Here is a 12223-nt window from a genome sequence, read left to right as displayed (position 1 = left end):
ATAGCAGCTTCTTGATTGACTCTATATACTACTATACACTGAAATGTAAGTACAATATTTATATTCCAATCAATTTATTTTATAATTATATGGTAAAAATGAGAAAGTTAGCAATTTTTCAGTAATGGTGTGCTGTGACACGTTTGTATTTTTAGGTCTGATTTTGTAAGCAAGTAGTTTTTAAGTGAGGTGAAACTTGGCGGTATGCAAGACAAATCAGACTCCTGCAAGGAGTACAGTAGTCTAGAAAGGCTGAGAGCCACTGCCCTAGATAAAGTTCATTCCCGCTCTGAGGGTGGAGTCATTGAGTCTCATGGTGAAAGAGCTTTCATGCTATTGTTTGCTAAGATGCAGATCTCTTTGTTTCCACCTCTCTCCCTTGTCAAAGAATGGCCATTTGATAGGTTATTGTCCATCATCTGTGATGACATCTGGCTAGAATTGTCAGCTTGTCCTTTGCCTTTGAGAAACTACTTTACCCAGACTTGTCTAGTAAACATATTTCAGACCTAATTTCAATTAATGTTTATATCTTTACATATAATGTTGCTACACACATTTCACCATGCTATTATTGACTAGTAGTTATTAGTTTTCAAATGATATCTCACAAGGCACATTTTGTAGAAAGATTATTACAACAGTGTGTAGGGGTTCATTCGATCACAAAAGGACATACAATCCATTGTTTAATAACATAGTACAGTCCAACTAAAATTCAGATTATTGATAACACACTTGGTTCAGCTAAAGTTCAGAGTAAAACAGGGTAGATAAGTATAGGCCTACGAGGATAAAGACATTCATTTCTCCAGAGTAAAACCTTCTTTAACATTAGAGTTTAGCCAGCATCTCTGGCTAACACGGAAAAGACTCAGGGATGTCTGTTCAAGAAATCATGAGAGGTTAATATAAAAAGAATCATAAAAGATTGATATTTACTAACAGATGTAAGAAATGGATTCATAAAGATGAGTAATGTGGTTATAGGGCTTCTGGGAAATGAACAGTTTAAAAATATCTACTGGTGTCAAAATGTGTGTATTATTTAATCCAGTCCTACAAAGTGAGATTATTCAAGGGCATAGCATGAAAACATGAATCATATTTTGACAGTGCAGCATGTCACCAGTTATTTTATTGGTACTGTCTGTCACAGTTGCTGAGGTAACTACACCTTCTGACCCCTTCATGGCCTGCTTGAGGGCACCCCACTTAGGCTTCAGGCCTCTAGCCATCACCTTTCTAGGGGCAGGATCCTGAAATCCTCTCCCTGCAGAACAGGAATTTAGGCCACAGATGTCTGTAATTCAGGGGTTGGCAAGCTTTTTGGCCTGAGGGCCACATCAGGAAATAGAAATTGTATAGCGGGCCATGAATGCTCACAAAATTGCGGTTTCGGAGGGGGCTCTGGTTGGGGGTGCGAGTTCTGGGTTGGGGCTGGGGATGAGGAGTTTGGGGTGCAGGAGGGTGCTCCATGCTGGGATCAAGGGGTTCAGAGGGTGGGAGGGGGAACAGGGCTGGGGCAGGGGGTTGGGGCATGGGGAGAGGCTCAAGGGCGCAGGCTCAGAGCAGCGCTTACCTCAAGCGGCTCCTGGAAGCAGTGGCATGTCCCTTCTCCAGCTCCTACGCGTGGGGCGGCCCCTGCCCCATGCTCCAGCTGGAGCACCACAGCGGGGCTGAGCCACGTGGTGCGGCCTCCGACCCAACTCCCTGGCTGGAGCGGGGCCAAGACGCATGCTGCGGCCCCGACCCGGTGCCCCAGCGGGACCTCACGGGCCGGCTTAAAACAGCTCGCAGGCCAGATATGGCCCGCGGGCCATAGTTTGCCCACCCCTGCTGTAATTCATTGTGTTTATCTCAGCAGGTTTTACTTTAGTTCAGCAGCAGCAGTCCTGTTCTCTCAGGAGCAATGACAAGGTTAACTAGTGACCAACCAGCTCACATGAAGCAATATACCACTTATTCAGAACAAAAGCATTACAGAGAAAGCATGTCTTGAAAACATTCAATAGCTCATACATGTGTCTAGCTTACCAGGAGTGACCCATCTTCCATGTGGAACCTTGGCAGGTTCTCAAGTACTGAAGGCCCTATCCATAAAGTCTAACTCTCTTGGTAATAGTTCCATGAGAGTTTTCAGATCAGGGGAGAGTGATCTCTCTCCAAACATCACAACGGTCAGTATATACAATTTTCAATTCTTTATTTGCTGGGCCTTTTCAATCAGACCAAAACAGTATATGCCATTTCCTCCAGGTTATGAGACTTCTCCACACTTGTTAGCTGCCTTGGGATTTGCAATGATTACCCTCCAGTGATTTTAGTTCCAACAGGAAATCCTGTATCCCCTAAACCCCCACTGAATCAGAAATACAGCCACTAACCCATAAGGATACATATACAATTTATAAAATGGATAAAAAATATTCCATAGGTCCATAAAACCTGTCACAGTGTCACTGAGGGAAAGGAAGAGTAACCCTCTACCCTGGGGAATCTCAAAAGGCATGTAGGCATTAACCTTCATCAATCCGTGACTATAAACAGGCATGCAACAAAGTAGTACTGATCGTTTGCATTAGCTCAGTTACCACTATTTTCTTCAGCCTACTCTGATGAACTCATTCCAAAAATTTTTAGACAAGTGCTTGTTGACTTTGTTATACTCTGATTCAGTGTAGGAGGTGGTCAATTGATGTCCACTTTCTTCAAAAAATGATTGAAGTAGTCAAGAGACAGAATCCTAAGAAAGATGGCTGAGTATATTTTATTCCCACACTGTTACTGTTGATGGGAAGCAGTTTTTTTGCAGGATTTAGCAACTATTAGCAGACAAGATAAGCAGATTTAAAATGACAGCAGTGGTATGGGGTTGCCTTTTTTCCTCTAGAGTTTGCTTCCTTTCACTAGAAGAATGAGAACACTGAAATGAGCAAATTTTCTATTTACAGAAAGGTGATTGGAATTGAAGTTGAGGGTGTCATCTTCTGAAAGAAAAGAATGCCCTTAGAGTTAATTAATGTGTTTTGTAATAGAGCCTGGGACATGTTTTGCGATGGGTGGAGCAGAATATTATACATTTGTGGCATGCAGAGCAAATTCAGTTTAGGCTCTTTGTGTCTCCCCAGTCACACGGACTTTATTAATACTCCTTTCTGTCAGTTTAGGGTGGATGGCTGGCAATCCTTCTTCAGCCATGCCCATGCAACCAGACCATCACCCATAAAATCTGAGCTTGCCTTTCCTGAGTGTAGAGCTCTGTTTTTCTCTGAGGCACTTGTCAATCCTCATCTTCGCCAAATAGAATCCAGCTCCCAGTGCAAGTTGTCTTAAATAAAAGCAAATGTTACTGATAATGTATAGGTATATAAAGGAAATAACATTAAAGTCCAGGTACAAAATATTCTCCCCTAGTCTAATAGTACAGAAAGCTAGGTAACTCTTAAGCATAAGTTATGTTTTGTTCTACCTACCCAAAAATGTTACATTGTTAAATGAACTTTATATGACCCAGATCTTTTTTGTTTTTAGCCTTTCTACATGCCAGATATTCAGGTCACACCTTTAGTGAAGTGGGGGCAAGGAGTGGCAAGGGTTAGCTAATCCCCTTCTTCCTTCCTTCCTTTTGTTATACCAAAAGCCCATCCTTCTATCCAACAAGAACAACGAGTAATGGTCTGAAGTTGCAGTGCGGGAGGTTTTGGTTGGATATTAGGAAAAAAAATTTCACTAGGAGGGTGATGAAGTACAGGAATGGGTTACCTAGGGAGGTGGTAGAATCTCCTTCCTCAGAGGTTTTTAAGGGCAGGCTTGACAAAGCCCTGGCTGGGATGATTCAATTGGGGATTGGTCCTGCTTTGAGCAGGGGGTTGGACTAGATGACCTCCTGAGGTCCCTTCCAACCTGATATTCTATGATTCTATGATTAAGGAGCAGCTGTAGGCCTGATTTGCCCTGCCCTGCCCTACCTGCAAATAGATGTTTACCAACATTTAGTGATTAAAAACGTAATCCTTCCAAACCTACATATATTCAGCAAAGGCAAACATATATATTTTGCATACACAGGGCTACTTTTATCCAATGTTTAATTCTCATTTGGAGAAGGAGGAGTTGCATTAAGGGGTGGTATTTGAGGGCTGGAGTGTTTTGGTTTCTGTTTTCTTTCGCGTTTTAGAGAAGCTATTTGGCTTACTTTAGTTTGCGTTAGTATTTGTATTTTCAGTATATGGCAAAGGTGCTTTTTTATGTTTGATTTGTGTAAATTCAAATAAAATATTTGTTCTATTATGCTAATAGGGAAAAGAATATTATGCTTCATTTCTTTGTTGTTTTAAAACAGCTGTCACCACCTTAAATTTCACCTTAATGGCACAAAGCACAGAGAAAAATTAACAGAGATGAAATGCTGCACTTACTTAATGCTTCAAGAGTTTTACCCATTGCACTAAGGGAAAGATTTTAAAATTATTTAACATGTTGGTAAAAAATGTTGTGACTGCCAAACATTCCGTGTACCCCCTTCATCTTCATCCTGAAAACTTAAATAGCCATACTAGATCACACCTTGAATGCAGTTAGTCCAGTATTCTGCTTATGGTACAGACCAGTAGTTAATGCTTCAAGGAATATCAAAATACTCTGTAATACAAATTGCAAACATTATAATGCTGTTTATGGGAACCACAGGAGAATGTAAAACCTTCCAGAATAGGGCTGGTCAGGAATTTTTCAGTTAAGTTTTTTATCAGAAAATGCTGATTTGTCAAAAATAAATTTTTTTGAAGAAAAACATCAGATTTCACAAAACTTTCATTATGAAGATTTCTCAGGTCCAGGATCCAGTAACCATGAATGGTGCACTAATTCAAAAAATATTCTGAATGGTCATTTGAGTAGTAACTAGAGCTGGTCAAAAACTGAAATTTCCATTTTTCGGGAAATATTGACTTTTTGAAATTTTTTTTGTTCCAAATAGAAATAAGGTGAAAGAAAAAAAATACTGTTTTCAAAATGTCCCATGAAACTGAATTCCTGAAAAAAATCCATTTCAGAAAATTTTCGTTTTGGAAAATTTCAGAATTTCAGTTTAGAATTTTAGTTTTTTAGTTTGAAATTTAATTTCTGTTTTTAAAATCTTTTTATATTATTTTATATGATGGCATGTCACTACTAGTAGTGCAATATTCACATGAAATAATGTAAAATAATAAAAATAGTCTAAAAATGAAAATCCCCCAAATAAAATAAAATTCAAATTGAAATGATTACCTGTTCTGTTCATCCCCTCTGGGGCACCTGGCATTGGCCACTGTCAGAAGACAGGATACTGGGCTTAGATGGACCTTTGGTCTGACCCAATATGGCCATTCTTATGTTCTTATGAAAATTTTCCAAAACAAAAATATTTTTGCTTCAAAAAATCTTTTGGCCTTGGAAATTTTAATCAAAGTCAATATGTTTTTCTAAATGTGTTGATTTTTACAAAAATTGCATTAAAAAAAAAGTTTAGATGAAAAATTTCTAGCCTGCGCTTGTGGTAACTTGTCCTTGTCCATCAACCATCAACTTAAAGGATCATCGATGAGCAAACAACAATAGTTGCAAAGCTCAATTTTCTGTGATTTAACATCTATTTTTGTTAAATCTCTGCTTCTAAAACAGACAGAATGCACAAGGACAGATCTGTTTGACACGTAAATAAGTCAACCAAATCAATCAAGAAATATACCATAAAACTACACAGCCAATCCATGAAGTGACTGAAGTTCAAAATGCTTTTTGACTAGCAAAACTTTCTGACATTAATAGCATATAAAATTGAACTGTTAGATTCCTATCAGAGGAATTAACTGTTCAAATCCTCCAGATCACAGTACTGTTGCAGTTGCCCTAAAGCAAAAGGAAGAGGAGGAGGAAGAACTAAGTTTAAACCCTATATAGCGTATCACAGACCTAAGAGCCATTTGCCTGGTTTTGCACATCAACAGCCACCCTATATCAGCAAGTGACATACATTTTAGCCTTCTCTTGGCCAATTTGCATATCATTATTTGCAAAGTCAGGGTCCTAGTTGGAACATGATGTAAGTGTAAGCATGCTCCACTGAATGATGTATTTTAGAGTATCCTCTATGGTTTTGGAAGAAGCTCTTGTATAGTTTTATGTTCTCTTTGGTGCTATACTACTTCCTGTATTGCTAGATGTTCTATAGAAGTATCAGGAAAAGGCTTTCAGAAGCCTTTTCGCCACCTCAAGGACATAACAGACTCTACTAAAGCAGCAGAAAGCTATGCATGCCAACTGCAATGTGGCTGCTGGCGTTAGGTATAATGGAATCAGTATTTTCAGGCTGTAAATCCAGACAAGCTGACATCAACAATAGAGTCAAACTCCATTTTCTGAGACAGTACTACCCTAAAGGGGCCTTATTTTCAGAAAGTGCTGAGTTACCTACCCTCTGAAATTTGTTCTCAAGTTTGATGTACAAAATCGGGAGTCATTTTTGGAAATCTTGGTCTTAGTTTCTGAACTTTGCTTTGTTTGGTCCAGAGTAGACTGTTTTGTCACACTTGAGGTAGCAGAATAAGGTAGCAAACAGAAATACAACATGACTGGTTTTTGTCCACACCTTAGCTATGAATGATGAATCATCAGCACTAAGCATATATTGATTCCAAATGAGTTATCTTAGAGGACCACTTAGCTGAATTCTGTTTGCCTATCTACAACAATGATGTTGTCAATGATGTATCCAAATTTCCTGTAAATAGATTTTGGGAAGGAGAGAGGGGATGGTTTAGCCTGAAATGAAATTGATTTATGTATGTTGAGTTGTGTCCCAGATATAAAAAGGCATCTTGCCTGTAATCTTAACTAGAACAATTATGCTAAGGTTAAAGGTTTAGAGTTTACCTCAGGTTTTTCCAGTCCCCTATATGTGATTTGTTGACATATTGTAGAGATAGTTGTTGTAGAGACTGTTGACATGTATTGCATTATTCTAGTTTTTATAGTACAATGTGTATGATTTTTTTTAGAAACTTTGGAATAGTACATCTACTGCATGACAAAGGTATCATTGGATGCACATGGTATCAAGTTAGTTGTGCCAATAGGCCAAATGAAAATAGGCCAAGAATCATGCAATGTATTAAAAAAAGTGTATATGTGCTATTGAGATTCCCTTTCATTAGACATTTTTCCCCCCTGAGCACTGCAGGTTATGGGCGATAAAAACATTGCAAATCAGAAAGGTTCTAGCACCCAGATTTTAGAGATAGCAACAAATCATAGGTTATAAAATATATCATTTCATTGTGTCATTACTGTTACTGCATTATTTTAAAAATATTATTGTATTTATGTATTTATTTATTTCAGTATCCCTGCATTCTTTTAGGGTTTGATCCTTTTTTTTCTTCTTAAGCGCAAACATTCCTCTTCTAATAGATTGTCTGCTGAAGAAATATCTCAACTTCTTCTGCAGCAACCCAGGATTACCTTTTAGGATGCGTCACTCTTAGCTATATAAAATACTTTAAAACTCTGAGGAATTTTGGGTTCTGAGTCGCTGGGAAGGAAGTAATAATTGATAACATGGATAGATAAATACTGCCACTAAAGGACATGTAGTATATTCTTTTACATTGAATTGCAGTTTTAGAGCCCTTTATATTAATTTGTATGCACTGAATTACCTGTTAAAATAAAAGGCCAATGGATGATTGTATTCCCTTATTACCTGAAACACTTGAACTAATTTAAAATAATGCTGCATATTATCTAAAAGCATTTAGTCAAATATATAGAGGCGGGTCAAACTTAGGCCAGCACAGTTAAAGCAAATGGAATTCCATCTTGAGAATGAATTTCAAATAGATTTTTAATTGCAGTATTTTATCCAGAGAACATTACCTCAAACATTTCCTTTGTGTATTATACCCACCAGATTATGTCCTTCATCAGAACACTGATGTCCCAGAGCTCTCCTCATGACAAAATTGTTGCTGTAAGACTGCACAAAAACACAGATGTGCTTTCAGTTCTCTTTCATCTTTACTGTTATGAAGAAAATATCAGAGGCCAAAACTTATGAGATTCTTATGAGGGCTGGATAACCCCCTTGCGTGGAAAAACCCACTGGAGGGATGATAAGGGAAAAGGAAACTCTGTAAGGATCATCACAGAGTTTCTACCTGTTTTATTCATAATGGGAACAGGACTTGCACCTTACAGATGGAGCCACAGGGCACACCCCCAAAATATGGATCCTCTGGGAGGAAGCCACGGCCATCTATATGGAGGCCCCCACTGACCATCCTGCTTCCTGTCAGCTTGGCATAAAACTTGACAGGCACTAGTGACTGTCCAGGGTGTTCTGCAGTAAAGGTAATGCAGTCTTACACTGTAGTATCTTTCCTGGGGTATGATATATATCCACTCACAAATACATCAACACAGGGCCACCCAGTCCCTTGAAAAGGGCAGATGCTGCCGTGGAGACAAATGACTCTATTCTTAAGTGCTAGAGAGGAGGGAGAAACATGCACAGAAAATACATTGTGATGGGTTTCTGGCATCTACTCACCCTTACTTGAAGCACATGTGTGAAAGTTGCATTAAAAACTTAGGTTTCAGTCCCAGGAAACTATATTTCAAGTATATTGCATCCAACAGTCAAGAGCAAGACAGGTGCTTAAGCATTCCCACCAGTAATTTTAGAAACCTCTTCCTGATAATTAAATGCTTTGCAAAAGTTGATGAACATTATTAAAATTAAACGTAATACTTGAAGTTGACTGTCTTTAGAATGTGCTAAGATGAATACATGTTTGAAAACAAACTTCTGGCTAGATTATTATAAACGTTTGTACTAAACCTAGTTTTGTTTTGACTAAATCTTTACTATATCATGTACCTAATAAAATTGTGGGGTGGGGAGAGAATAGATTTTGAGAAATACATTATTTTGTAGTATTTTTGTTTAGTGTGGTTGGATTTTTGTGGGGTTTTGTAGTAGTTAAGGTGTTCAATTCCAGAGACATGCCACCATTTCTCTTTGGCTATCATCATTATTAAAAAGACGCTGACAAATATTTTATAGAGTTTGTTTTGCTTTTTATCTTTTATTCTTTGTAGTGCTCTCTTTCAAATGAAATTCACCCTTGTACAGAGGGCCTACATGTACTCTATATACCACTTATATATCACCTAAGATCTCAAAATAGGTCTGTAGAGTTTTTCTTTTAACCCCTCTTCACAAGGCCCTTCATTCACATTCACACCCAGTTAATGTTATGGACACCAAAACTATCATGACACATCTGCCAGAAGTGCCTGAGCTAAAAGGGTGATGACATTCTACAAAATGGATGATACGTGGCATAACAAGGCAAGGGAGATAGCATGTGTGACAGGTTGGATCACAGAAACCCCCTTGGGGCTGCCACCTGATGTGCCATGACTACTTCCGCCCCTGCTTTCCCTGCCCTCCCAGCTGGGGACTTATGGGGTATGATATACATCCACTCACAAAACCAGACCAGTGCCCTGCCTGGTTTGAGCCAGACCTGCCAGCCTGCTCCAAACCCAGACCCAGGTCTGAACCACGTCCCCTAACAGCTGTAGGCTTAAACTGAAAGCAGCTTAAGAAGTGTTCCTCTCTTTAACACTCAGATGCCCAACTCCCAATGGGGTCCAAACCCCAAATAAATCTGTTTTACCTTGTATAAAGCTTATACAGGGTAAACTCATAAATTGTTCGCCCTCTATAACACTGATAGAGAGGTATGCACCGCTGTTTGCCCCCCACCCCCACCCCAGGTATTAATACATACTCTGGGTTAATTAATAAGTAAAAAGTGATTTTATTAAATACATAAAGTAGGATTTAAGTGGTTCCAGGTAGTAACAGACAGAACAAAGTGAATTACCAAGCAAAATAAAATAGAACACGCAAGTCTATGTCTAAGAAAACGGAATACAGATAAAACCTCACCCTCAGAGGAATTCCAGTAAGTTTCCTTTTACAGACTAGTCTCCTTCTAGTCTGGGTCCAGCAATTACTCACACCCCCTGTAGTTACTGTCCTTTGTTCCAGTTTCTTTCAGGTATCCTTGGGGGCGGAGAGGCTATCTCTTGAGCCAGCTGAAGACAAAATGGAGGGGTCTCCCACGGGCTTAAATAGACTTTCTCTTGTGGGTGGAGACCCCCTCCTCTCTCCTATGCAAAGTCTAGCTCCAAGATGGAGTTTTGGAGTCACATGGGCAACTCACATGTCCATGCAAGACTCAGTTTTTAGTAGTAAAGTATCTTCCTGAACTGGAGCATAGGAGAAAAAGAATTTGATTTCACATGGAAGTAGGCAGCATGGGAGGGGGAACATATGAGTGGGATGAAAATGCTCCTGTTACACTACTTATCAAGTCAAGTGTCCTTCCTGTGAAATGCACCCTGAAGTGGGTTTAGTTTGGATCAGGCCTCTGGTTTGCTGCTTTGTAAACATTCTGCCAGCTGAAGTCATTGGGAGTCTTGTAACTAACTGATTTCAATGGGAGTTGGATCAGAACTTTGATGCTCTGCTATTGCTGCCAGATTGTGCATTATCACCATATAAAGTGCAATAGATCGATTAGAGCCTTTTAAGTCCATAATTTAAATGCTATACAATATAATATGTGTATATATATATATTTTAAAATATCTGTTATTTACTTAACAGACTTGATTCAAAGGAACCTTTCCTGTCTGTTGGGTGAGTATGTGTATATATGTATATATATCTATATATTTTTAACCATTATACAATATTGTTGACCCCATTAGACCAATCAAATATAAAATGTTGAAATGTTAAATTCTCTCATTTAAACAGTCATTCATTACTAAACCTAAGGTTGGAAAGCATAGATTTTAGTCATTAAATGTCAGCAGTCATTGATTTCTCCTTCCACTCAAACATGACAAAAAATGTTTTGTCTTTGCTGAATAACTGAAATGAACAGAGGAGATTTTACATATATGTTAGATGATGCTCTTGTAGACAACTGTTGTATTAGTTGTCTTGATGTTGTTCTATCAGTTAATATGAATTTCATGTTACCAAATTTATTAATCTAGTATGAATTTTGATAGTATTTTCAATACAATTAACATGCTGTTTTTAAAATGTCACTACTAGTGCAAAAAATTAAGTTGATAAAACTGTTTGCAAATATTGCTGTTTTTCATTCAAATTTGTAAAATATAAAATCAGATCTTTTTCAAGCTTATGAACCATATGTATATTGGTATGTGTGTTAAAACAGTTATAAAACTTGTAACCTCACATGCACTGTCACCAATTTTCATACTTTGTTAATTCAAGCAATTCTTCATCTGTTTAAAACATTATTTTTAAATATGTTGTATTCTGGAAAACAGTACTCACTTGGTAAATGCACCTTTGTTTGTATATCATAAAGGTAAGTATTAGTATTGTATTTTTGAGTCACAGCTGCACTCTTCTTAGTCTGTCTTCCCTGTATCAGTATCACTTTTCTCTAAATCTGCTCTAACACACTGTTTTCTCTCTTTCTTCTTTCCACTTCACTCTCCTTGTTTTATTCTATCCAATTCTGTCTTCTTGGTCTCTTCTCATTCCCTCATGCTTTCTCCTTGGTTCTCAGTCCTCAAAACTGTAGTATTGTATACTGCTAAGAATATATACAACCAGGCAAAGGGTCCTGATGCAAAGTAGTCAGGTAAGAGCTAATCTGAGCACATAAATGATCCGTAACTTCCAAACCAAAGTATAAAACCAAGGAGTCAAGAAATGCTCCATAACTGGTATATATAAAATAAAAGCAAACCAGAGAAACATGTGAGTTATGGAGTCAAAAATGTAGTGAAAATAGGGACCATATTCCTCAAACATTTCTGTCCACGAATAACTGAACTCATATGAGTTGTCTCAATGATGAAAATGGGACTGTTGCATGAATAAAATTACATGCATCAACATATGCCAGATTATGCCTAATCTTTCTTCGTTTCTGCCATATAAAGTAACTAAGATTTGTTTGGTCGTATCTTGAATTAATTGCATACTTTTTTCTCTTTTTTTACTTTTGACATATAATTTAATTTGTTTTTTCCTTAGGCACTCAGAAATGTCTAAAGTGAATAAAATGCTTTTTTAAATTTGTTCTTGCTTTTGCACTGGAAATGACCAAATGAA

At 37.9% G+C, this 12223-nt stretch overlaps 1 protein-coding gene across 13 annotated transcripts in view; it reads left to right on the top strand.

Moving 5' to 3' along the window:
* The window catches only part of RALYL (RALY RNA binding protein like), a 625744-nt gene that overhangs the window by 524722 nt on the left and 88799 nt on the right, over nucleotides 1-12223 (top strand). For 10 of the 13 annotated variants that reach the window (XM_084621334.1, XM_084621333.1, XM_084621330.1 and 7 more), the window contains one exon: nucleotides 10727-10759. The exons of the other annotated variants lie outside the window; for them this stretch is intronic. In XM_084621334.1, the coding sequence (XP_084477460.1) occupies nucleotides 10727-10759 (33 nt within the window). The remainder of the gene's footprint in view (nucleotides 1-10726; nucleotides 10760-12223) is intronic. 13 annotated transcript variants of the gene reach the window in all.

Source organism: Lepidochelys olivacea (assembly GCF_965140295.1).
Source record: "Lepidochelys olivacea isolate rLepOli2 genome assembly, chromosome: 2".
In the NCBI taxonomy this organism is placed as follows: domain Eukaryota; kingdom Metazoa; phylum Chordata; order Testudines; family Cheloniidae; genus Lepidochelys; species Lepidochelys olivacea.
Note: the sequence above shows the minus strand (reverse complement) of the source record. Positions and strands in the feature narration are given on the sequence as shown.